General features: G+C 39.5%; 1 protein-coding gene across 2 annotated transcripts; it reads left to right on the top strand.

The window, feature by feature from the left end:
- The first annotated feature begins 801 nt into the window (after positions 1–801).
- On the top strand, positions 802–26,578 carry PPIL4 (peptidylprolyl isomerase like 4). 2 transcript variants are annotated; one of them, XM_054022604.1, is made up of 13 exons: positions 802–981; positions 2,090–2,157; positions 2,243–2,307; positions 4,263–4,380; positions 5,188–5,330; positions 7,922–8,018; positions 10,061–10,177; positions 11,470–11,594; positions 12,213–12,279; positions 13,064–13,175; positions 14,263–14,359; positions 14,858–14,996; positions 26,163–26,578. In XM_054022604.1, the coding sequence occupies exons 1-13, from the start codon at positions 912–914 to the stop codon at positions 26,397–26,399; spliced, it is 1,455 nt and encodes a 484-aa protein (XP_053878579.1). In that variant the 5' UTR covers positions 802–911; the 3' UTR covers positions 26,400–26,578. The 2 variants fall into 2 exon arrangements, with proteins under 2 accessions (XP_053878579.1, XP_053878580.1); XM_054022605.1 differs by lacking the exons at positions 802–981; positions 2,090–2,157; positions 2,243–2,307 and adding an exon at positions 2,818–2,920.
- The last annotated feature ends 1,270 nt before the right edge of the window (positions 26,579–27,848 follow it).

Raw genomic sequence — 27,848 nt, forward strand, 5'->3', positions numbered from 1 at the left:
TATCCTGGGACCAACACAGCTACAACAACACTGTATCCCAGGAAGTCAGTCAATCTCAAAATCATATGATCCCAAAGAATCACCTGTGTTATTAAAAGAAAAATAGAATTAAGAATAGTAAATTACAGAATTGCAATAAAAAGCAGCAGGTTATACCAGAAACACTGAGGTGTGAGTGCTGAAGCTCCTACAAATCAATGCCTGTTTGCTATTAAAATATTAACTAGCACAACGACAGCCGCCTCTCTCCCCCCACATAGCGTTAGCAAAGGTGAACCAGAGCAGTGCTAAGAATAATGAACAATAAAGGTGTGAAACCACACGTGGCCAGTGGAGGAGAAGAAAAAGGCTGCCCAGGCAGCTGAGAGGTTTTAGGGCTCGGAGGTTTTAGGCAGCAACACACGCTGACGAGGGACGCTTCTGAACACAGACAAGTACAGCGGTGTCGGTGTGTGTGTGTGTAAAACACCCCAGAGAACCGTGTCTCTCTCAACAGCTCCATCCACCAGGGCAGCCCCGACCCCGCAGCTCTAGTTCCGCGACCCCGGCTGGCAGGCTCAGCGCGCGCACGACACTGCCACTGCCAAGCAGCGCATGCGCCTTGCTTAGCCCCACCCTCCGGCTCTTCCCTCCTGTGCAGCCAGTGCCCCGCCCGTCCTCCCCGCACACATTGCGTCCCGCCCGCCCCGCCCCCTTTTGCTCTCGCGTCACACCGCCATCCCAAGTGAGGGCAGAGGGTGAGGTGGGTGGCGGCTTCCGTAGGTGTCACTGAGCATGCTCAGTTTGCACGGGCGCGCTCCGTGACAGCGAAGCCGAACGGTGCGGCGTCTCCCTTTGACTCTCCCGGAGGCGGCCGGGCGGGACGCGCTGCTGGGCCTGGCGCGTTGTTGTGGTTCCGGGGCGCGGCGGCCATGGCCGTGCTGCTGGAGACCACGGTGGGCGACCTGGTGATCGACCTGTACACGGAGGAGAGGCCCAGAGGTGAGGGGCGGGGGCCCGGGGAGTCGGAGCGGGGCCTGGGGGCGCGTTGCGAGCCAGTGTCCCGCTCCGCCAACCGAGGAGGACGGAGGCCACAGAGCTTAGCGTAGCGCTGATGGGGAGGTGCTGTGCGTGGGGGGGAACCCGGGGCGCGTTCAAAAGAAGGGCAGCAGTAGGGTCACTGAGCAGAGCGTCTGATGATGCTGACTGTGTTTCAGCTCTCGCGTGTAATACTTTTACAACATGAAAACGTGGGGTTGATTGCATTTGGCTTGATGCAAACACTCCATGCATCTGAAGAAGTGGGTTTTTTTACCCACGAAAGCTTATGCCTAAATAAATCCGTTAGTCTTTAAAGTGCCACTGGACTCCTCATTGTTTTTGTGGTTACAGACTAACACGGCTACCACTTAGATACTCAACACTCTTAAGGAATCCCTTGTTGAGGGCTTGTAGTAATCCTGCCCTTTTCTGGTTGCCAGTTCTCATAAAGTCTGCATGGATTTTTTTTTAGTTGGAAAATGCAAGTTGGCGATTACATTCACTATACCAAATTAGGTCCTTGATTCTGTATTTGGGTGGGTGTAAGGATGTTAGGATAAAAGATGCTTACGCTGGTAAGTTAAATGTGTGTGCTTGCAGGATGAGGGCCTTAGTTTCCACATTTAATTTCAAGGGTATGGGGAAACTTATTACTCTTTTTTTTTCCTAATTATAAACAACAATTTTGGTTGGGAGCTCATTTTCTTCTACTACAGACAATATGCTTCTTATTTTTATGTCTCTAAAATATTGAGTAAGTGTAATAGTTTTTAAATTGAAAAAACATTGACTTTTTCCTTGGTAGACATTATTTGGGGAAGGCTAAGGAGGGGGAAAATGTGTGCTGATCTTTGTTATACAACTGTTCATATTGCTATTCTAAATATTGCTGGATGTGGGATCTAGGAAGGGAGAATGCATAGTATTTAATCTTTTCCATAGATGTGTAGCAGGCTTTAGAGTCAATGTTAATAAAATCCCAGTACAGCCAAAGAGAAAAGACGCAAGGTGCAAAAGATCCAGTCGCAAATTGCATTTTTTTTGTAAATTTCAATATAATTTCTTGTAGCTTGTCAGAATTTTCTGAAGCTTTGCAAAATCAAGTACTACAACTACTGCCTCATTCACAATGTACAGGTGAGTGTTTATAATAGATATTTATTTCCTTCTTTGTCTACATCCATAAGTAGACTAATACCTTGTGTATCTTGCATTGATACAGAGGGATTTTATTATACAAACTGGTGACCCCTTGGGGACTGGCCGTGGAGGGGAATCTATCTTTTGGTGAGTAAAACCTACTTAATATGAAATAGGCCTAATTTGGGGGTGGACTTGCTGAATGTCCTACTGAATCATTGTTGGGAGATGAGAGCTGCTTTTGGCTCATACACCTTGATGTCTGTTGTCATTCCTCATGCTGTCTTTTGATCCTAGACATTTAGTTTTTTTCGGGACAGTATGCTACTTCTGTTCTTAAATCAAATCAATAACGGGTGTGATTGTGAGCAGGTGACTGTAGGTTTGGCTGCTGTGTGGTGTGCCCTACATGGCTGCTCTGTGGAAGTCACCACATTTTTTCTACTGCAGTGCTGAGAACTATGATGTAATGCACTTACATTTTGCTTGTGATGGAGGGGAAGCAGGTGACTATAGTAAAAAATCTTGTATTCATGTGTCAACTCCCTGAGCCCCCTTTCAAAATCAATAAAACTGTTGCTTGGGCTCAAATTTTAACTACACTAAATATGACGTGTGCTTTTTGGTAATAGGTAATTGGAGAGTCTTGTGCTTGAGTGTTTTTTAAGAGGGACGCATAAAATGAGTGTTAGGAAGAAAATAACACTTCTTATAAAAATCAATTTTCTATAGTGATGCACCTGAAGAAACATGCAAACAGGTAAGATAGAATTTTGGCTGACTGCATAATCTTCCAGATAATTTTTCCTTTGAATCTGATGTTCTAGAGGAAAAAATCAAGTTCTAGTTGCAGGGAAAAAAAACCTGTATGTACCACTTAGTTGATGAATAGTTCTCATGTAACTCTCTGTAGCCAATAGACTTGCAGTTATTCGCCCATACAAACTGGCTAACACTGCTCCAGACCTCAGTAATATGGACCTTTAAGGAAGTACACCAAATAAATTTACATCTGTTCTACTATGCTATGCTATAATGGAGTTAGGGAGACATGGTTACAAACTTTTTTACCCACGCTAGAGGGTAGATGGGGACCAAACTGTGTCCCTGTAAGTGGTTTAAAACTTTTGACAATCCAGGATTCTGATGTATTATTGTTCTGGTCTGTCACCAGTCACTCCTGGGATCTTCTCTTCCTTTACACTTTTTTTATATTATATACTGATTTTTCTTTCCCTGCCTGGCTCCTTGATGTACTCTGTCACAAGTAGAATCTTCCAAAAGAGTGGCAGGCTGACTTGCTTCCCTTTTCTGTTCTGCTGCTGGCTTCTGAAAATACAGATCCATTCTGAGGATGTTACCTTTTTCTTATTGCTGAACAGAACACAAAGGTGGGGGTTTCAGTTCTTGGTGCAACCTAAACTGATATAAGCCATGTTGAAATGGATTTAAGAGTGCACATTTAGGTTCACGATCAGTTTAAAATAATAACTTTCTGTGTAAGCCAGTTCTCTCTCACCTGGGAAAGAACAATGTGAGATCAGGATCAGACATTGAGACTTAAAATCGCTGCATCCAATCCTGTATGCCTTGAAAGCTAATGTGTAAAATGAAGTTTGCAGCTTTTTCTGTTCAGATGACGAATTTTAGTCTATGTACAAACTATTTAATGGTTTTCACTTTGTTTTATAAGGAGAATTAGGTGCACAAGTACCATTTATATTTGATAAAGTGAATTATGCTTTTAATTCCCTGCACACTGTACTGAAAGTATGTTTTGACAGTAGCTTCTAGCAAATTACATGCTAGTATCTATCAGAGATGTCAGAAAGTGTTTTCTAATATGCTTAAAAACCCCTCATTCTGTAGAATGTCTCCAGGGAAAGAGCTGTTAACATTATTTGCATTATGGGGGGTGGTTGGGTAATGCTATAGTCACATTATAAATGTGTACTGTAAAGTGATCATTTTATTTGAGCATTCTTATTATAACATACTTTGGTAAATTATTTTGTCTTGTTCACTGTTGTATAACGCTTGTTTCACTGTCAGCATTTTTTAATCTTGCTGCCTCATAACATATTTATTGTATATATTTTCAGTAAACTCTATGGTGATCAAGCTAGATTTTTTGAGGCAGAAAAAGTGCCAAGAATTAAGCACAAGAAAAAGGGAACCGTATCAATGGTGAACAATGGCAATGATCAACATGGATCTCAGGTCAGCGCACAGTATTGGGAGGCTTTTGCTATAACTCTGGAATAGCAAAGAAGGAAACTCCACAGGTTAAAAAATGTGCATAACAATGAAAATAACACACAGTTACTGTTTTTTATAGTTAAAAGGATACTGATCAGGTATTCATATTATTCAAATGATTCTAGAGCTTCCTAGTTATATTAAACTCTCTAACTTGGAAATTGAAATCATACCTTAATAACATGTTTTCTTCATCATTATGTGCACTTATTGGTTCATTATTGTAGAGCTGATCAAAGGCGCTAGGCTGATTAAAATAATCATTTAAAAAATAATGTTGTTTAGGAAGAAAAGGACTGAAGGGGACAGTGTGGAAGTTAACCGGCTTAATGTGTAGTATTCCCTACATATACTTTAAAAAAATATTTTTAAAAATCTGCTCTTGTGATCCTGGACAAATCTGTCAGTTTCCCTTATCTAGAACTGTGTGCAGCTAAATATAACAATGAGCAAGACTTTTCCAATTTGATTGTAAAGCATGCGTTCCAAATGTCATTCATTTTTTGTGTTGGTTAACCATACAGTCTGTTCTAAATTAGGGTGGAGGGCTAGATGCTCAGCTGGTATAAACTGTCATAGTTCCATTAAAGCCAATGGAGCTACATCAGTTTACACTGCTTGAAGGTCTAGTTCTGTCCTCTCCCATTGAAGTCCGTGGTAAAACTCCCACTGACTTCAGTGGGCATGGTGTCAGGCCCAAAATTATATGGAGATTCTAAAAATTTTACAGTTTACTTGTAAACAGTTTTTTTTATCTTGTCTTTATAGTTTCTTATTACTACAGGGGAAAACCTAGATTACCTTGATGGTGTGCACACAGTGTTTGGAGAAGTAACAGAAGGCATGGATGTATTAAAGAAAATTAACGAGACCTTCGTTGACAAGGAATTTGTTCCTTATCAAGACATCAGGTATGACTAGGTTTAAACTTCCTAGCTTAGAGGTGACAAAGTGCTGGAGGCTAACACATTAGCCAGCCCTCAGATCACTTTGGTACAAATTTAGTTTCTGTGGAGAAGGCCGTCTGAGGAGTATGTGGCTAATTAGCTGATCAGTCTCGAGACTGATGAACCAGTTAGACACCAGCTGAGGGCTGTTAAAGGCAAGAAGGGACAGAAGATTGGGTTAGTTGAACCCTGTCTGTTCTGGGATTCTAAGGGAGGGAGATCTGTTCCTCTCTGGCCCTGCAGGAAGAGGCAAGAAACCACTGTAAATACTTAGCTGCACAGGACTGTATTGGGGTTGGTGGCGGGAATATAAATAAATAATGTGGAAGTGCTACTCGCTGGAGAGTCTGAGAGGTTTCTGGGTATCAGAAGGTGGGAATGGAACCTCTCCCCTTACAGAGGGTGTGTTGTAATTTTTGTAAAAACTGGTTCCTTGATCTTTCTGTAAATAGAGTTAATATGGCAATGTCAGGACACTTGTGAAAGTATCTAGTATGTTTTTTCGTTCCATTATTACTGGTAAAATATTGTGTAACTATCAGTGGTCTCCCAAGTGGGGTGCGCAAGAGGATCCTTCGGGGTGCGCGGCAGGAGGAGCGCCGCCGGAGCAGCGCTGCTTCAGCAGTTCGGGCAGTAGTCCGAGCGCCTTTTTTTTTTTTTTTTTTTTTGCTTGGAGTGGCAAAAATGGTAGAGCCGGCCCTGCGGTGCAGCGGGGGTGCGTGCTCAAAATTTTTTTACTGATAGGGGTGCGCGATCCAAAAAAGTTTGGAGACCACTGGACTAGATCATGCTGTCTTATCAGCTGAAAGAGAAGTTGTAGGGCCCTGACCTGTAAGCTCAGATGGACCCTGCATCTGCACGTAGTACCATTGTGAGTTTGCAGGGTTGGGCCCATAGAGGGGATGGATGTTGTTGTCCAGACCATCCAAAATAATGTTTATAATGTTGTTAATATGTGTATGTGGTGTTGTAGGTGTGTTGGTTCCAGGATCTGAGAGAGACTAGGTGGGTGAGGTGATTTCTTTTATTGGACCAACTTCTGCGGGTGAGAAACAAGCTTACACACAGATCTTCAGGCCTGGGAAATGTACTCAGAGTGTCAAAGCTAAGTACAAGATGGAACAGATTTTTGTAGCATAAGTAGGTAGCACATATTTCAAGGGACTGTTCAAGGTGAAGTGGCCTGCTAACACCTCTCTAATCATAGAGGGAAAAGGAGAGGAAAAAAAAGCTGAGGGAGGAGGTTAGTGGGTTATAGATTATTGTAATAAACCATAAATCCAGTTTCTGTATTCAGTCCATGACTTTTAGTGTCTAGCAAAGTTATAAATTTAAGCTCCCAGGCTTATCTTTTGAAAGTGTTACGCAGGTTTCCTTTGAGGATAAGAACTGAGGTCAGATAGAGAGTGATCTCATTGTGAAAAATGTTCACACACAAGTGATAGGGTGTTTTTTGTCTTCTATAATTTTTCTGAGAGAGTTCATTTGGGAATATAGTGATTGTCTGGTTTCACTCACATAATTGTTGTTGGGACATTTAGTGTGCTGGATGAGGTACACCACATGTTGACAGGCATGTGTAGGACCCATGGATCTTGAAAGGTGTGTTGTGGGGGTGTTGATAATTATTGCAGTTCAGATATATCTACAGATTTTTGTATCTGCTGATCTAGCAGGGTCTGGTGTTGCTTTTAGTTGATGTATCTTGGTCTGTAGGGAGTGGGGCAGTTCAGGATATGGTCCCCATAGTGTATAGGTTGTAATTGTTTGATACCCCTGCCTCCCATGTGGGTTCTAATGTGGGTCGTAAGTGATAATTAGGTGTGTGTGGACAGAGGAGGCTTTATTTCCATATTGAAGCGGGTTCTCTTGAGGAATTTGGGTGACTTATTCCATGATGGGATCTACTTCTCTGGTGGAATATCCTTGCTTGTTGAACGTAGTCTTAAGTGTGTTAAGGTGAATATCCCGGACGTTCTCCTTGGAGCATATTCTGTGGTATCTGATTGCCTGGCTGTAGATAACCGATTTCTTGGTATGTTTGGGTTGGTTACTGGAACTGTGAAGGTGGCTGTGGTGATCTGTAGGTTTCCTGTATATTAATCTGTGTACCACTTTCGGACAGTTCAGCTGTATAATTGTTTTAATTCCATGTAGCCAAAAATAACTGTAAGATGCACTAAGTGGGGAGTTAAGCGGGCAAGAGAGGTTGAAATGAGGACTTTACTCACAAACTAGATTAACTGTTGGTCTAGGAATAAACAAATACATTAGAAAATCAACAATTAGTTATTAATAAAAACACTCAGTTTATTCCTTGTATCCTAGCAGCCTGTGTGCACATCTGAACTGGCTTTATTAATCATTATATATTAGTACATAGAATTCAGTATGTAGGTATACAGAATATTTATTTGTCTAGCCCTGTAGTAGTATATAATACCTACTAGTATCCCTAAAATTGATCCCATGTTCATCAATTAAAGTGAGAGCTAGTTTTAAACAAATTAAAATGCTGACTCTTGGATTTGATTTTACTTTACATTTCCCATTAGGATAAATCATACAGTGATATTAGATGATCCATTTGATGACCCTTCTGGTTTGAGAATACCTGACTGCTCCCCAGAGCCCACCAAGGAACAACTAGATGTAAGTACTGCTAATAGCTTCTTGGGAAGATTTTGGAAATGGATAAATGTGCTAACTAGTTGAGTTTCTTGTATGTCCCACATTCAGCAAAGCACATGAGTAGTCCATTGAAGTCAAAGAGACTATTCGTGCTTAAAGTTAAACATGCAATGAAGTGTTTTGCAAAATAAGATCTGCCAATATACAATTATGCATTTTTTGAATGGGGTAAGATTTCTGAAGATATAAAAAGATATATTGGAATTGGAAAATGTTCAGAAAAGAGCAACAAAAATTATTAGGGGTATGGAACTGCTTCCATATGAGGAGAGATTAATAAGACTGGGACTTTTCAGCTTGGAAAAGAGGCAACTAAGGAGGGATATGATAGAGGTCTATAAAATCATGACTGGTGTGGAGAAAGTAAATAAGGAATTGTTATTTACTCCTTCTCATAATGCAAAAACTAGAGGTCACCAAATGAAATTAATAGGCAGCAGGTTTAAACAAACAAAAGAAAGTATTTTTTTCACACAACACACAGTCAACCTTTGGAACTCCTTGTCAGAGGAGGATGTTTTGAAGGCCAAGACTATAACAGGGTTCAAAAAAGAACTAAATAAGTTCATGGAGGGTAAGTCCATCAATGACTGATGGGCAGGGATGGTGTCCCTACCTCTGTTGGATCACTTGATTACTGTTTTGTTCATTCCTTGTGGGGCACCTGGCATTGGCCAATGTCGGAACACAGCATAGTAGGCTAGATGGACCTTCACAGCACAGTTGTACTTGACATGACCTCTATGCTTACAAAGCAAATAACTATTACAGTTTTGAAGAAAAGAATTAAAAAAAAATCAGCAGGGTGTTTCCAGTTGTGACTGTGTATTGTGGGATAGGATGCAAAAAGCTGTAATGTTATTTTAATAGTAATGAATCTGTTGTCTGAAATGCCCAGCTCTGGCATTATTGTTTCCTTGATACATTCTTCTGGAAGAATCCAAAATATGACTGCTAACTTCTTATTTTACAGTATAAAATGAAGTTTATCCTTTTATTCCCCTTTTTTTCAATAAGAAATATTATCAGCACTTCCACACAAAAGAAAATTGTTGTTAAGCTGGAAAGTATGACTTCACTATCCACACTTCACATACAAGCAGACACGCTGGTTTGTTTTGTCTGTATTCTAGGCAGAAGGGATTTGCAGAACAATTCAGCTTATAATTGTTTTTTCTTACCTTGCAGTTACTGGAGCTGCTGAAAGGAAATATCTTCTTTTGTCTGGGAACAGTGTTTCAAACAATAAATTGACTAGAGAAGTTACATGATTTGGAAAAAAAAAAAAAAAAAGTTTTAACAGATACCATAGTTATGAGTTTGGTGTAAGAACTTAATTAGAATAGAGGGTATATCAAAATTAGTCTAATATATCCACAAGTCTAAACACTGCATAAGGAGCTTGATAGCCCAGTGTATGTTAGACAAATACTTGTAAGTTTTATAATCAGACACTTGCAAAGGAAAAACAGGGATACGCCAGTTAGCTCTAGTGAAATGTTTTGAACTAAGAGAGCTTTTTGGAGGAGAAGATTTTAAAATGGCCAATATTTTGTTGTAGGAATGTTTGTTTGGAATACTTGACTAAATACAATAGTATAAAATATACAGTTCCTGTAATTGTACTCTGTTAAATTGAAGTCTTGCTAGATGAGGCAGAAATCTCTAATACTACTTGTATACTCATTTCAATAAAGAAATGTATTAAAAAAAAGGGGGGGGGGGATAGGTTTGGGATAATAGAGGTGAAAGACTCCATATTGTGTAATTGAATCTAGCCCAGGTTGACTGTGATTGAAACTCATTAGCATGTGTAGGCTGCTTGGTTGTCTGTCTGACCAGAGTGAACGATCTTAGCCTAATTCTTCAGGGATATAGTTCTTAGTTTCACAACACAGAGAATCCCAGACTGAGGTAGGGTTTTAGTATTAAGAAAAATAAAGGCTTACCCATGGGTCAGTATTTAAAATGCTGTTTTTTTGTTTTGTTTTTCAATTTCTCAGAGTGGCAGAATAAGAGCAGATGAAGAAATTGATGACTTCAAAGGAAAGTCTGTTGATGAAGTGGAAGAAATTCAGGCAGAGAAAGAAGCAAAAACTCAGGCCATTCTTTTGGAAATGGTAAACATCAGTTTTTGTTTTTTTTGTTTTTTTTGTCGTCTTGTCAGATGTTATTTCTTTGTGTATACATGCTCTACATTATGTCTGGGTGAGTGAGTGCTTAAGACAAGTGCTTGCCTTGAGTTGCATGTCAGAAATGTTGGCCTCGTGGATAAGGGTGCATGATATCAGGCTGTTGGTAGAGCTAAAAGAGTGACCGTGGACACTTGGTCTTCATCCATTTGTAGAGGCGATTTCCTGAGAAGACCAGTACCATCTCTGTTCCAAACCCAGGACTAGAATTGGTTTGATAGGGGGTTTGGAAGACCTTGCTAGAGACGCTTGTTAAATTATAAAAGCTGGTCAGTCCTGTATGGAACTGTTATCCCCACTGTGTGTTTCTAGTTTTAGTACTGAAAGTTTGTATGCGTTGGGTGGCTGAGTTACCATGAAATAATTTCTCCCCAAATTCACATATTGGCATTGGGAATGCACGGCAATATAGTGGTTGGTTCCCATTCACAGAATTACAGCAGAACAGCTGCCTGCTCTTAGATAATAAGCAAGAACCCACTAATAGTTAATTTTTCCCCCCTGCTCTCTTCCCTTGGGATGTTTATGACTTATTGGTACTAAATATGGTTGTAGCTTCTGGAGTTCTTGTGGGGTTGAGGTGAGCTGGAATTTAATATGGCTGGTGTCAGACTTTAGAGGAGGTTCAATTCGCCTTCTTTAGGAATATTAATACATTAAGGAAAAGACCCAATTCCATTCTTATTTTTAAAATGGCAGCAGTGAGTCCTTTCATTGTATGAATGTACATGACAAATCATTATGCTTTTTTTTTTTTGTTTGTCAACTTTGTATTATTCATCCACCCAAATTTGACTAATACCAACAGCTCTAATAGTACTCTTGCACAGCATCTTTCATCTAAAGAACGTAAAAAAAGCTTTTTACAAACAAATTTAAGCCTCAGCATTCCTGCAAAAGAGAAAAGTATTATCCTCATTTTACTGATGGAGAAACTAAAGCAGAGAATATTAATCATGCAATCATTGGCAGTAGAACACTGCAGATTTCTAGTCACATGTTTTAACCACTAACCATACTTTTGGGGGGAAATAATGTTCTACTTTTTAAGTCTTCTGAGTGACTATAGGCATTTCCCCAGGTTTCCACTGACTAAGTCGTGAAAAGAATATTTGTCGTCCCCTCCTCTCCTTTCCCAACAGAACATACTCAGTGTCATGAAATTCAGGAAGCTTTGTATGAAACAAATTGAAAAGCCTTCCATTTTCTGTGTGCTGTAGGTGGGAGATTTACCAGATGCAGATATCAAACCACCAGAAAATGTGCTGTTTGTTTGTAAACTGAATCCTGTGACCACAGATGAAGACCTGGAGATAATATTTTCACGATTTGGGCCCATTAAAAGGTAACTTCTACAGAATAGTGGTTTAAAAAAAAAAAAAAAAAAAAAACAACCAAAACGAGAAACAGGTTCAGTTTAAGCAGTCTCCCTAGGCTTCACTGCTCTGCGCACGCACTCACACTCTCTCTCTCTTGACCTGCTTTGACCGCCCTTGTATCTAGGTATAGTAGTGGGACAACAGCTGACAAGGTGGGATTTTTCAGAGAAATACTGCCAGCCTGTTACATGGCTTTCTTAAACATTCCTCAGCATTAATTACAATCCCAAAAGTTAAACTAACAAATTTTTGTCCTAGCTTAGTAAAATGCAAAAAGAAATCAGAGCATTAATGATGGAAAATAGAATCTGATTCAATAAGCTTTTATTTTACTAATTTTAGGACTAATTCTAAAACCCGTACTAATCACACATATGAGTAATTGTTGCTCACATGAGTAGTCCTATTTAAATCTGCTTCAGCTGTTTGAAGTCATTGTGAGTAAAGGTTACTTATGTGAGTTACGGTTGCAGGATCAAGCCTCAAAGGGCATAACACAGGTTAAAATTTCTAACCTGATAAAGTGATAGTTGTCAGACATCTTCAAACCAGAGGCATTCTTTAATTTGATGCTATTTTTTCAGCTGTGAAGTAATTCGAGACTGGAAGACAGGTGAATCTCTTTGTTACGCTTTCATTGAATTTGAAAAGGTATGTTCTTGTGGAGATATACAAATGTTGCTTATAAAAACAGTGTAATAATATGCTTGGGTTCTCTCTCTCCTCACAAACACAGCTCTATGCTGGATGGAATGCGAACGGGTGATCTGCTCAAGTGTGTTGGTTAATATTCTCATCTATTGACTGCAGCCTACAAAGGATGTAGTCCTCAGTTCAGGAAAACATTTAAGCATATACTTAAGTTCATCCCTATTTAGCAAACTGTTTAAATATGTATTTCAGTCCCTTTTGAAGTCAGTAATTGGAATATGATGAGACTGTAATTGTTGTTCTCATGATATAAAATTTATAGCTTGTGTTTTATTGGTTGGCTGTTATCGCTCTGTATTCTGTGAGAAAGTTGTCTGAGTGAAGGTCTAGAGTATGCCAGAACACTTATCTTTAGCCTGCCAGGGAGTTTAGATTTTTTAATAAAGCCATTGTCTGTTGTTGTAACTGTTTCTAAATGTATTATTCCAAACATAATACACATAAATAACACGTCTGTTTTGGCATAGATTTATCTAATCTCAAAGATGAAATGCTTGCATTAAGGCAAATTGTAAAATGATTATACTTATTTTTAAAAAAATTAGAAATGTGATTTAATTCATTTTAGAAAATAAAATACGTATTTATTCAATTGTGGCATATTCGTTAGGAATCTCTATGCCAAGAGCAATTCATTTTGGATTTAAATGCTGACTTCATAAGAATATTTGTGTATGATTTGTTAATTAATCTTGACTTAAATCTTCTGGAAACACTGCAAAAGGAGGAAGATTGTGAGAAAGCCTACTTCAAAATGGATAATGTGCTGATAGATGACCGGAGAATACATGTGGATTTTAGCCAGTCTGTTGCAAAGATTAAATGGAGAGGAAAAGGTAGTTTTATTTGTCATCCTTTGATTCTGTACCAACTTCAAACCTTAAATTAGTAAATATTGCTCTCCTAAACAAGAGTTGTTGTATAGGACAAGCATCTCTGTTACAAGGTTAATCAACTCCTTTTTGGCACTATAATGGCCACAACCTGGTATTCCTGGCTGCATGAGCAAAGGCTACTAAATCTAGGTCTCTACCTGTTTCCTGCATATTAGAGGACAAGAGGTTTACTGGTAGCTTTCATGTTGTCAAATGTATTTTTTGCCAGTAAAGTAAACTATTGGTATTGTTTTTATATTAATCTCAAGCTTTAAAGAGATAATTTTGGATATTTATTAACATAAATAAACTGCAGTAATCAGCATATTCTTCCTTTTTGTTTGTCATCCATCACTTCATGAAGGATTATATTTACAAGACAAACTGAATATCTAGGCATTTAATACTTCTGTTGCAGTATTAGCCTTCACCATAAGGTGGCAGCACATAACTGACAATACTGTTAAGTAGTTTTCAAAACTTCAAAACAGAAATATGGAAAATAAAATCCAATATGCCTCTTTAAAATGTTAACCCATGAAAAATGTTTTTCAAAATGTTTACTAAAAAGTGTATAATTTTGTAGTGAGATTCCCTCCCTTCCTCTAAGTTTTAGCACAGAACAAAATTTCATTGTTTTGATTTTGAAAATGGGGCAGTAACAGAAATGCCAACAGAGCCTTAAGCAGAGAGATGCAGGACCAGCTTCAAGCACAAACAGAACAATTGCCACTTGCTGCCTTGTGACCCTATCCAAGCTCTGCATCCAATAGGCATGAGGTGGGAGGAAACCATTACCTAGCTAGGTCTTCTCAGACAGGAGGACTACAGACGGAAGGAAAATCATGGCCTGATCCTCCCCCTTTTGCTCTGGGTCATGCACACTGTAAGACCATTTCTGGAGTTTGTTACTGGCACTTCTGTAAATGTGATTACAGTAATGATGCAGGTAACTGATGACAATTGTATCCTGAAGTGTGCTGTACTCCTATGTCTTGTTTGATTTTTAAGATGATGAAAGCCCAGTTGATTGTTTTTGTATGAACAGGTGGGAAGTATACCAAGGATGACTTCAAAGAGTACGAAAAGGAACATGATAAACCTTCCAAATTAACTTTGAAGGAGAAAGTAAAGCCAAATCAAGAGTATCCTTAACAGTTGAACAATCTGTGTGGCATATTGGCCTATAATGTAGTGACTTGCAACTAGACTTTGTGAAAACAGCTTCTAATTCTCTAAGCTTTTGTTGGGCAGATGTTTAACTGCTACTTAACATAACCATGTGGCATCAGTTTTGGAATTACAGATTTATTTTTTAATTTGCTGTTTTGTGTGAACAAGGTATAACACTGTCAAATCAGAATGTGTTTATTTTACACACACTTTGCATGGTTGTATATAACTACCCTACTGCAAAGCAATGGATAATCGCAGGATATTTGGTTTCCTAGAGCAGATCTCAATCAGCCTTACTCTTACCTACCTTTTAATTTTTCATTGTACATGATTTTTGTTTTGCACAAAATACTGGCTATCTCAATGTTATACCCATGGTAAAGCTTGTTTTCGCTTGTTTTGTGAGCTTTTATATTCTGAATTGACCAATGATTGGTACCAAATCTGCCCTTAATCAACTGATGTAGCGCAAAGTATGACCTTGTGCTGGATGAGGAGATAGAGGAGGCTAGACCAAGTCACCTACACTCGGGTAAAAAACACAAGAAGAAAAAGCACCGCCACTCTGATGATGAAGATGATGACAAGAAGACCAAAAAATCCAAGGTACTGAACTGCCATCTGACTATTTCATCCTGTGCCACTTTATGGCCATGTCTCCTCATAACTGCTAAAAAGAAAAGGGTTCAATTGGGGACCTTGCATGCGAACAACCTAAATGAAGGGCTTCTTGCAGTGTAGAAGGTGGCTGCCCAAGATATTCTTGAACTCCTAAAGCTAGGTGTATCTAATTGACCTTCTGCTGAAATGTCCTGAAAAGGGAGCATGGGCTTCACAAAAGTAGTTTCAGCACTGGGTCTGTTTTTCACATTTCCCATCACAGACAAGTGAAACTTAATTTCATGAGTGCAAGGTATTTTTCATGTACTTCCTGGAATGGTGCACATGAGCTTCCTTTAATGTGCAGTCAGAAAACATCTTTCAGCTGACTCAGAAATAGAAATGTGAAATCTGTGTTCGTATTGTGTAGATTAGTAATACTGGAGAATTTTGGCTTTGTTGACACTGTGAAAACGATCAGTTGCTGACAATGATTGTCAGTAGTGGGCCTCTTCCCTGCACCCATCTGTTTTTATTCTTGGGGTAATATTGACCTTAATTTAATGTCATCCAAGTAGAATTGATTAAATTGGTCGTTATATCATTCTGTTTTTTAACACCAGGTAGGAAAGAACACAGCTGGTTGGAAATTGCTTTAAAAAGCTCCATTGCCTGGCATGTGGCAGATTTCATATGCCTTGTTGGTATTAACCATTGAACTCCTAGTGTGGAAGGGCACAGGCATTCTACCATCATGTCATCTAATCACATGGGAGTAAAAGCACCTGCACTTGTCTACACTACTGTTGCCACTATTGGGGGTAGCAGTATCCTACAATATCAGGGTTGGAAGGGACCTCAGGAGGTCATCTAGTCCAACCCCCTACAGTTCCACTGATGTTTATGAATTTTCCCAGCTGCTTTTATTTAGGTAAAAGGAATTTTGTGTTCTGTTCTGTCCACTGAGGTATACCATAACTAAAAACTAGCTTGTCGTCGTGAGCCATTCGCTGAGAGACAACCTATCATAACTGTACAACGCTGCACTACATATTGATGTGGTATTTAGAACTGCTGACCTATATATAAAGTGCGATTACATTGGCCACAAATAGACTGAGAAGTGATAGTAAATGTATCCTATTTCCAGCTCATATCTATGGCATATTGGCTAAACGTTTGGAGACTGTAGTTTGGAGATGATAAATCAGCACAGTGTGACCAATTAAAAAAAATGTAGTTCCACTTCTGAAACAAAGTAAAGAAATGTCTAGGAAATCCATCCTGCAATGGAGAGACATTCAGATATGTTCTGTAGAGTTCAAATAGCTCTGCTTTTCTACCACTTTTTCCCATTTGTTCCTTTTTTCTTACAAAATTCAGAATTGACCCCCTAAGAATCTAAGAGTTTGTCTCCAGGTGTTCTATTTTTCTGTAAGATCAGATAATTTCAAATAGAATTGTCCTACATTAAGGCCTCACTTCATTATGGAATTATGTATGAAAAAAATCTACTTTAAAAGGAACGTTGCATTTGCGAAGTCAAGCACTCAAAAGTTAGGACATGCCAGAAATAAGGTTTCCTGTGCAAACTTAATTCAGCCTCCTTGTGCACTGTGAAAGTCTTTAATTACATGATCACATACTATTCTTCCCAGAGGACCCCTACCTCATTCAATAAACAGGTAGTTATTCAATATTTCTTTTTACAGCCAGTGTATGGTCCCAGACCTTATTTGCTGCATACCATCCAACCCCTGCACTGAATACAAAATTATTAATTTCTCTCGGGTGCTTCTGCGGTGTTCATCACTACTATATCTGTGTCCGGCACGTGCAGCCTTAATTCTGGCACTTCCTAATTCTTGAGTACTTGACTTTTCAACCTTAATGTTCCTTAACAAAGTGTGTGGTGTTGTTTTTTAATGTAATTTCATAATTTAAAAGTTTTAGCCTGAAGTAGACACCCCAGTATGGAAATTTTGAAACTGAATGGTTAAAGTTTTAATCAACTGTAAACAAGGTCTTATATTAGTAAGCAACCTTAACTCTGGGTGGCGCTATCAGCTCCACCTATAATGATCTGAAGAGGAGTATTTTTGTGCTCTGAGTAGTTTCCATGATGTAAGATGTTTTTCTGCTCTCTGGTGGTGGTCTTTTTTTTTTTTTCTCTTCGGTGTGTTTTGACTCATCCTTTTTCATATTCTTTTTTCTGACTCTTCAGTCTACTTCAGGGTTAAAAAATATTTTTGACTCTTCCATTGTGTGTCTTGATTCCATAAGGTGGGGATGTAAGGATATTGTGGTTTTCTTTCAGTAAGCAGGATGTGGGTCTTGAACAGGTGGGTTCACTGCCAGAGAAGGGATCTGAATAGGAGCTGGCAGGGTGCTCTCGATAATACCTGTACTTTTGTCTGGGACCTTTATTTTCATTTATGACTTCCTTTCCTTTCCAGTTTTCTCTGCTATCAGTGTAGATTTCCTTGATTTTTTTTTCTCCCCCCCCCTTATCAGAGTCTGTGGGAGGAGTGTAGTTTTTGTCCAGAGGACTTCTGTTGAATTTATTTAAGCCCTTACTGACTTTCCCATGTGTTATAATTTCTCATGGTTTATGAGCATAGTGAGCCATGTGTTGATTTTTATTGTTGTTCGATTAGTGAGTCAGCTACTTTTTTTGTTGGACTTTGTTCTGTTATATAGCTGTAATGGTTTAATAAAAAAAATGACAGTTAAATTTGATCTTAAGTTGCCAATTGGAAAAGGCAATCTCATTTGTTTGCTGTTCTGTTGGTATAAATGCCTGTTTGATCTCTGCAGTGGTGAGATGAGTTTGCCTATTTGCAGCAAATTTGTGTTGTTTCTCTGGTGGTGGTATCACATATGATAAATAGTAATTTGCATGATCCTTCAGTTGCTTCACCTGTCCTTTGCCAAGTAATGCCCCTAAGGCTAGACTGCTTCTAATATTCCAAACCTCTAAGGAGCTTGCAGACAAGTGCCATTTCAAAATAAATAAATAAATTTTACCTGCCACAGATTTCCTTCCCCTATTTCCTCTTCCCTTTCTAAATCCCCTGCTGCAACCCAGTGTGGATTTCCTCCACCCCAACATTTCACTGGTCAGAGAAATCGGATGAGCAATATTTAATGCTGGACCGATGACAGGCTTGAAGTCCAACATGAGAGAACTAAAAGGAGTTAGCCAATCAGGGATTTATTCCATTTGCATATTAGGAACCTCCCCCCTCCCTTTCCAATGCTGGGTGACATATGTTTCTAGCTCTGCTATGTCACAAGACTCTGGATCTTAAAATCCATTATCATCATTTTAGTAACTGTGAGGTTTCTAAAATATTTATCTCTGTGCCAATACATGTTGTTTTTACATGCCAAGAAAAAATTAAAGGGAAAAAAAAGACCAATAAAATATATTAAAAATTTTAAAATATTAAGATACAGATTACACATATGGATACAATTATTACAATATGGCCTTTCCTGTCCATCCACACAGCTGAAACTCTCATCCAGGCTCCAATCATCTCACTTTTTGATTGGGCAACATCCTTCTCTCTGGCCTTGACAAAGGCAATCTTGCCCTTCTCATATCCATTCAGAATGCTGCTGAGAAAGTCATTTGCATAGCCTGTCAGTAACACATACCCCTCTCCTTGCATCCCTTCTCTGGCTCCTCCTTATGTATGGCATCAAACATAAGCTGCTTGTCTTCACTTTCAAGATCCTTCACAGCCTGTCCCCACCCTACCTGTCCTCTTTCTTTCACTGTGGAGATGTCGACTCCCACCTCCACTGCACACTTGTTAAATTTTCAAACCAACATCCTCATGCTTGTCCCTAGGCTGCCTCTCATGTTTGTGAGCCGCTCCGCATAAATATCTGCAAGGCTGCCTCATTATCCATCTTCAAGTCCCTCCTTAAAATCCTCCTTTACCATGAGGCCCACAAAAAACTTGACAGTGGTTAGGCTGTTGGTGTGCTGAGACCATTGCCTGTCATGCAGGCCAGTACATTCTTGTTTCCTTGTATTCTGTATACATCTGTTGCCTCTTGATTTAGCTTTAGCTTGTGAGATTTCTGGGCTTGGGACAATCTTTTTGTTCTTTTTGTATAGCAGCTAGCACAAGGCGAGCACTGGTCCATGACTAGGGCTCCTAGGTGCTATAGAAATACAGTACAAGTAATTAATAATCATGTTAAAATAGCCATTCTTTAAAATGTAACAGGTTCCCAAATGCACGCTAGTACAAATCTTTAACACATCATCACTTACTGTACAGGATTTTTGTGTAATATTTAATGTACACATGAATCACAAATGGTAAATGAGAAGAAAATATAGGGAATATGCACAATGGCTGGTGAAAGATAAAGGGATGGTTATCTGACTCATGAGAGGCAAAACCACTCTGAGGTTCTAAAAGTAATCCTAAGCTTGTAGCAATAAAATATTTGTCCCCCCCAAGGCATCATGTAATCTGTGTCACATTTTTACAGAAGAACAATTTTTAAAAGTTTTTAAAAAATTGTATCCCTTTTCATATCTTCTTTTTATAAAGCCAGGTTCTCTTTGTACTATAGGTTCATCTTATACAGGTATCAAAGGGAGAGGAAAATTAGTCAATATAATAATCTTTTTCCTTGTCAGTAGTGTTGCAGTTTTAAAAGTCTGATATTTCTGGATCTCCCAGAATAGAAATGCTGCGAGTCTTATTAGAAAGCTGGGAATCTCCTGGGTGGGAATAAACTTCTAGCCCTGATGGTTTTGGGAGGTCAGATCTTAAACTTTGATCTGTCATCCAGGACTAAATGTTGCTTGTCCAGGGCTTCAGGCCAGTGTAACTTTTGGGAAAGATGGAGGGAAATTCAACAGGTGGGGGATTGGGAGGAGAAGGAAACACTTTGCTTGTAGCCAATTCAAATACCAAAATAATAATAATAATAATAATAAATAAAGTGGAAGTTAAGAGCTACTCAGATTCTGTTTGTAGTAATTCCCATAGATCTGGATTAGTGCACAGAGGGTGGTGAAAATACAATATCACATAGGTGTCACCTACATATGTACCTGTCTATATAAATATGTATTTATCTCTTTGCCCACAATGCCCAGTTGGTTTCTTCCTAGGCACCTTGAAACTACCACATTCAGTCTGAATTTAGTCTCAAAATTCAGTAAATAGGATGTTCTCTTTAGCCTTCTTCATTTTTATTATCGTTGCATTGAAAAGTAAGACAAATTTAGAGCAGAAAAAAATAATAAACATTTAACCACCAGTCAGACTATTCTGCTGAGTAGCAGTGATAGAATAGCAGAAATCATTGGATCCATAGACTAGGATTAAATGGAGCAGAATAAGCATTTACAGAATTATATATATTTTTTTCTAACTAGCCTGTTGGGCTGACTCCCCATAGGAATGATAAGTGGTGTTGTGAGGCAAGCTGTTCCTTTCCTGGAAACATAAGAACAATAGGTTCACCCTAGTTAAGCAACTTCTAAAATGCCACAATGATAACTAGCATCAAACTGAAGAATCTTAAAGCAGCTGATGCAATGTTATAACTTGAATGAATTTTTTCAAAATTCTGGGCCCTATAATCAGAGCCTTAAACATCTGACTTTCAATTACAGGGAATAAGCATGTATCTGAAAAATTCTTGTTTAACTGTGCCAATTTCTGTATAGTATGAGTGTAAATATCCCTCCATTTTGACATTTAGAGTGACTGGTGTATGGTGGCATAGAGAGAGAGAGAGAGAGAGAGTCTAACTGACCTAATGGGCCTTTTCCTTCTCTTAATTTCTGATATTCTATTACTACGTTAACTTCTCTTACAGCTGATAGGGCAGATATAGCCAGTTTTTTAAATTTCACGAATTATAAAATTATCAGGAAAATAAAGGTACAACAGCATCCATACTGCCTTTTCATTACACAGCCACTTTAAATTCACATCTTCTGGGATTAACATTTTTCTTCGCACTTAAAATTAATTCAACAATTTACAATTGCCCTTGCTCTAAGGATAGGTAAATACAACCCAAGTACTGTAGTTGGATTACCCCTCACCAACTCCCCATTCAGTGCGGTCCACTTAAAACAGGAAAGTTTGATTCTAAATCAGATGTATATTGACTGCACATTTTAACTTAGTAAATTTCCAACTTGCAGTTAGAAAAATATCTTTGCTGTTTCTCCTTGAAGTTAAACAGGGTCATAAACATAACCCTGTCCCTCATGACAGTGATGTGCGATGCAGAAAACCCTGGGGTAGTAAAAGTTAATTAACATACTTGACTGTAGAAGAAGAATACTGCTGGCTCTCACAATATCTTTCGTGAGATTTACTGTTCTCAGTCAACTAAACAAACATTACAGAAAATACTACAAAATTATGACTGAAAGCAACCATATATTATTCTAAGGTTAAAAACTTGAAGTGGAGCTAAGGTTGTAAATACACCTGCGACCCGATATAACGCAATTTCTGATATAACGCGGTAAAGCAGTGCTCCGGGGGGAGGCTGCGCACTCCGGCGAATCAAAGCAAGTTTGATATGACACAGTTTCACCTATAACGCGGTAACATTTTTTTGGCTCCCGCGGACAGTGTTATATCGAGGTAGAGGTGTATCTATTAATTACTTAAAGGAACAGAGAGATCCTGTAGAGATGCATAGTAGTTTTCTCAGAAAATACAAATGTTAGCCTTTGTAGTCAAAGATAAGGTTACTCTTAAGGGGGGGAAGGTATGTAAAAGGATAGCTAAGATCAGCAAAAGCTCATGCACAATAGTAGAATGTGACTCCAGGTCTGAAGGCTGTGTATTTGAATTGGATCAGGGTCATTGTTACTTCTCCTTTAAGGTGCCATGGGTAGCTCAGTCAATATAGTGATAACTCTTAATTTTAAGGTAGCTGGTTTGAACTCCATGTTGAGAACGTATCTCAGGCTCTCTGTGGAAAGGTTTATTTAAATTCTCCGGCCTGTATTATACAGGAGGTCACAGATGAGTTGATGTAAAGGTCCTTTCTGGCCTTAATCCATGCAACAAGAAACCTTTGTCTCCTGCTACCCTGCATATCCAATTCCAAGCTGCTTATGAAGCAGACTTTTTGATGAAGGAAACTTTAATCAGGGGATCTAAGAAGTTTGCCATCTGTGGATTGTATTTAAGATGACTTATTCACCTGAACAGATGATCACTGAATAATGTAGGGTCGTGCTATGTGATTACAATTGTTGCAGGAGGCAGGTGTATGTTTATTTTTCCTTAACTTTGTCTCTGTCTGTCTGTCTTCAGGTCTTATACTGCTTTCTATCACTAGTATTTGAGAGCCTTTCATGTAAAATTGATAGCGCTATTTAAGTCCTTACTTGCCTTCATGGAGTCTCTAGTGCTTCTCCCCTTTCAGGTTACAAATTCGGGTTGGGGTTTTTATTTTATTAAATATTATTAATTTACATTTTTGGTGTGGTGAAAATTTCAACCACGCTGTCACTGTAGTGTTCTTCATTTGTATAAATACATAAAAATACTTGTACAGCTATCTTTCATCATATTGGGGAGAGATGTTTTATACTGTAGTGCTGACAAACTATTCTGCAGAAAGATAATTAACAGTCTGAAGTAAGTTTTCAGTTAATATAATTTTATTAATATCATACTAAAGATGGCAAACGGCTATGAGAGTTCAAATATTGAAGTGATTGTATCTCCAAAATGAATTTATGATTATAAAATGATTACTAGCAAGGTAGATTTTACATTTCTGTAGGTTTCTGAATCCAGCTCTTGTACTTTGTTTCCTTCTATAAAGTTTGATTCTGATTTATTATCATGACCAATTACCATTTCAGCAATTCTTGCGTAACTGTAGAAAGGGCATATACCTATGCTAAAGGTAAACTAGCGTGGATTTAAAAATAAGATTTTGAAATGTATGGTAGATTCTTCAACTACTTAAACAAAGAGCGTGCTATCACGCTCACACTTTTCAGACTGCTTTAGATTGTGTAGTTTGATCTCCCTCTGCAGCAGTTGCTGTGTCTGAGGGCAGCCTGGAAGTATCTTTGACATAAGTTATGGACTCGATGGCTGTGACCTATAAATCACTTAATTATATAGATTTTTCTCTTGGACTCATGTAATCTCAGTTTTATTGTTTGTTTGCAACCACAGCTTAAAACATGAAGGGTTTCTTTCTGTTCCGTTACACTTGTGGACTTATAATTTTGAAAGAAGTGTTGCAGTTTTGGGGTTTCTTTTGTCAGAAAAGGTTTCCGTTTAAAGTTGTGGATTTAAGTCTAGAAATTTGGCCACTGAGGTCCAGTGGGACTTCATTGGGGGCACGCTTGGGGACTTACCTTGAGTCTAAGACCTGGTTTACACACACAGCTGCATGAGTTACATTAAATTAGTGTTTAAATCTTTTAAGTTTAAATTGTAAATGAACACATGCATTGGTACTGTTGGTCAGTGAAATTAACATTAGGCCAGGTGAACTTTGGTAAACATGTGACTGTTGTGTTTGATATACTGTAGTTAATAGGTTTGAGAATACAAACCAACCTGTTTGCTGTGGTGTCCATATAAACACCTATTTGATCAGTGTACTATTGATTATAAATATTGATCTTTGTATTTTATATCTATTATAGTACATGTGGACGGGGTATATGTCCTTTATTTGAAGGACAAATTTATACTTGTCCTTATGGTAAGGGATAGCTTATAACTGAAGGTTTCAGAGTAGCAGCCGAAGAAGTGGGCTGTAGTCCACGAAAGCTTATGCTCTAATAAATTTGTTAGTCTCTAAGGTGCCACAAGTACTCCTGTTCTTCTTTTTGCTTATAACTGAACAAACTTTAAACGTTTCTTCCTCTTTGGCAGTGACTATATTGTTTTTTGTGTTTTTGTTTTCTCTGATATTTGCATATTGGTGAAGTATCCCATTCCCAAGCAAGCTACAACACTGGCTTGAAGAGTACACAAAAATGTAGACTTTCACAGAACCTCTTAGGAAGTGTGTGTATGTGTGTTGGGAGGGGAAGGAGCTGAAGGAAAAAAATGTGTAAATAGTCCTTTTCAGATCTTGAAATAAAAGAAATCTCACTTCTGGGTAGTTTAATGGTTGTGCAAACAGTAAAGAGTCTATTTTTTAAATGAAAGCACCCAGAACATCTTATGGAAAAGCTTGGGGTTTGTAATGATGTGGCCTCCATCATCTTAATCATCCCAGAAATGATATGTTAAAAGGCCTGTTGTCTCTATTTGGCAGACATTTCAGTGCCAAATCAGTTTCTTAATGATCTTCCCAAAATGCAAATTCTCGAAGTACGCTTCTGACGAAAGCTTTGATGCGTTAGAGCTTGTAGGTAAGTGCCGCAGGCTGCTCAGTTCTAAGGCCAAAGGCATTTTGAATAATGTTACTTATGAGCTTTTGAATAGCAGTTGTTCTCTGATGACTTGTAGTGTCTGAAATTTCCCTGGTTTAACAAGTAACATTATATAGAGCTTTGCATAGTCAGTGTTGGGTGATACAAAATAGAGATGGGCCTGAACCAAAAGCCTGGATCCAGACATCCATTGTCAAAATAATCTAAATCCAGATCTGAGTTTTACAAATGACTCCAATTGTGATAACAGGCCAAACAGAAGCTCCAGAGCTGAACTCCTGAACATTATTACCAAGTTACCACTTGCTTTGTTTCCTGACCTTCACCACAAGAACTAACCACTACCTGCTGTTCTTCTTTCAGCTAATGCAGTCCAAAGATAGAAGGCCTTAGAGCAGTGTTGGTCATTTACTAGCCCACAGACCAGATCTGGCCACAAAGGCCTTCCATGTGACGGGCTGGGTGTCAGCTGTTCTGTCCTGCTCCATGCAGGGGGCTCTACTGTAAGGGCAGCCCTGCTACCTGGCTCCAGCTCCACCCTGGGCTCCACTGCTGGTCCTGGCTGCAGTGTCCCCATGCTGACCTGCCTTTGAATATCGTCCCTCCCCTGCCCCCAGGCCGCCCTGTGCCAGTTCAGAGTATGCTTTGGATCTGGGGAGGGAAAGGGCCTGCTTGGCAGGGGCTGGAGCTGTGTGGAGATTTGGACATTGCCGCATGGGCAGCTCCTCTGCCAGGCAGCCCTTTTCGCTCGTGCCTGCAACGCGTCCTCCGAGCTGACATGTGCTGGCCTGGGCATGGAGGCATGCAAAGAAGTTGACAGTGGGACCAGGAGCAGAGTACAGGGGCTACAGCTGCTGGGAGTCCAGGCCACAGCCAGAGCTGAGTAGCAGGACCATCCTTGGTCAGAGCTGGTAGGAGCCTGGGGTGGAGCTAGAGCTGAGTAGTGGGGCTGTCCTTGGCTAGATGGGGAGCCCGGTAGCAGGAGTCCCCTTATATCCCCTTATAGCAGAGTCCTGAGCTGGATGTAGGCAGGGGGAGGTGGGGATGGGACAGGTTCTAGGGAAGTTGCCCCCTCTTCCCCTGGGCTTCTCCCAGCTCCACCGCACATGCAGTAATAAGGAGGCTCTTTTCTTCTGCAGCTACTCCCCCCTTCTTCTTGCCGCCATTGGACCGAAAATCCTGATTACCCAAATGAGCATTGGGGGAGGGGGGCACATTGCTTATTCAGCTAATCATGATGTTTGAGTGAAATTCTGATAAACAGACCTCATCTGTACATGGCATGACAATAAGCAGAAGGCAAATAAACTGAAGTGCATCCCAAAGCATGCCCCTGATTGGACTAGAAGTCTGCATGCTATTCAAAAATCAGCCAACATGCCAGCTTTGGCGCACATCTATAGGTAGCCAATCCCTGCCAAGAAGAATTGACATGCTTTTACTAGAGTGCAAACACCTGCAGAACTCTTTGGCCCCCCCCAAGATTTGGACATTGCCTTTTCTGGCCCCCCAGAAAATGCAATTAAATACCATTGCCTTAGAGGTAGCACTTCTTGGTGTTGCTGCAGTTTATTTCGCCACATATTTATTTCACATTAAATGCTTCACATTATGCATTTGAATTGCTTAGAAGTAGTACAATCTTTAGAAAGCCAAAGAGCTGGTCTTACCTACTTTCTTGTTCTGTTTTATACCCTTTAATATTTTCCCTCCTTCGCCTATAACTGCATGTCACCAAACTTCCTTGACAGGACTCTGACCGACGATATGAAGAAGAATGCTGTAGAGAGAAAAGAAAGAGTGAAAAGAGAGAGAGACATCAGAGTCGCAGTCGCAGCCAGTCTCGGGACAGAGACAGCCACTACAGTTCCAGCAAATCTAAAGACAAATACCGAGGAGAGCTTTGGGAAAGAGAGCGTGATAAAAAGAGAGAGAGAAGCAGAAGTCCTAAGAAATCCAAAGATAAGGAGCGGTCCAGATACAGATGATGAAATACCCTTTTGTTTCTATATTTGTATAATGCATTGGAAACTGCAGGTACCAGAGCAAAGCCAATGCTTCTTGGTCTTTCAATTCCAGGAGTGCCCAGTGTACATGTGTAACGTTTGATAGCGTAGAATATTGCTGATTCTGGATGACTGTTCTCAATAAAGGATTTTGTATTTTATGTATATTTCTTTGCTATTTCACTACAGGGCTAAAAGCTGCAGTGTAGAAGTTTGGGCTTGGTCTGGAGCCCAGGCTCTGAGACCCTCCCCCATCACCAACCCACATGCAAATGTCTACACTGCAATTTTTAGCCTTGCACCCTGAGCCAATTGACCCAAGCTCTGAGACTCAGTGCCGTGGCTTTTTTGTTGCAGTGTAGCCATACCCTGAGACACCCACAGCTAGGAACAGTGATCAGTCGTGGTGCGATTCAGCACATGGTATTACAACAGACTGTCCAGCGTGGGACTGACTGGGACAGTGTGGTTTTCTCATAGCCCTAAGAAATACAAGAGAATTGGGTTTTGTCTGTCACTTCCTGTTTTGCTGTAAGAAAATCCATTCCTTGAAAAAGGTTCTCTTGTCTGGACGACAGAAATGGCTGCTTTTTTCACCATGTGTCAAGTAAACACTTAAAACTATTAACACATCTAATTCTTATTCTTAATGCTTGCTGTATCTGAAGTTAATGTGTTGAAGAGAGATAGCTTGATGATCTTGGATACTCTTGATCCATAGCACAGATTAGTGTCAGTGCAAACTTTCCATGCTGCCTTTCCAATGTGCACAAGTCACTGTACTCAATACAGAGGTAACAGAATAATTACTGGAGCGCAGGGGACTGGACTAGATGACCAGTTTAAGGTCCCTTCCAGTCGTACACTTCTATGATTTAAATATAGATGTAAGTACCTAAATTTAGGAGTTGCCAAATGGGGCTGAGAAATTCTGGCATACCTACCTCAATTCCCAGCATGTCTCACTATGTGAAGGCTGCTATTCTGGAAAATATCCAAACTCTTCCTGCTACAAGCATGAAGTTCTAAGCACTATGAGATAGATGGAATCCACTGCTATGATCATGTTGTCTGGTGCTTTCAGAAGTAATGTTACTGTGTAGATGAACTGACCTCTGTTGCAAGGTCAGCTGAAACAACCAACCATTTCACACCATTGCTGTCCTGGCTGTGGTTTTGTGGCTTAGTATAGAGAGAGTCTTCTCTTAATAAGAGGCCATAATCATGCCCTGTATATCCAGCTTCACAACTTCCTAAGAAAGTTGACTCATTCTACTCATGTTGAGTTCATACTTCCCTACTGTTGTTTCATTTTTGTCAGAGCTATGGTAGCTTCAACCTCAGGATTAATATTGACACTTGATGAGCATGGTATTTAAATTATCCATTTCCCTGGTAATGTTGATTGTAAAACCAAAAACCTCAGAGCAG

This window comes from Malaclemys terrapin, chromosome 3 (assembly GCF_027887155.1).
Source record: "Malaclemys terrapin pileata isolate rMalTer1 chromosome 3, rMalTer1.hap1, whole genome shotgun sequence".
NCBI classification, from domain to species: domain Eukaryota; kingdom Metazoa; phylum Chordata; order Testudines; family Emydidae; genus Malaclemys; species Malaclemys terrapin.

What these genes read in the sequence shown, in the direction of transcription:
- PPIL4 (XM_054022604.1), top strand. Translation starts at nt 912, where the DNA reads ATGGCCGTGCTGCTGGAGACCACGGTGGGCGACCTGGTGATCGACCTG. An exon ending in ATGATCAACATGGATCTCAG is followed by an intron (nt 4,381 to 5,187) that starts GTCAGCGCACAG and finishes TTGTCTTTATAG; the next exon opens with TTTCTTATTACTACAGGGGA. An exon ending in AGGCCATTCTTTTGGAAATG is followed by an intron (nt 10,178 to 11,469) that starts GTAAACATCAGT and finishes TGTGTGCTGTAG; the next exon opens with GTGGGAGATTTACCAGATGC.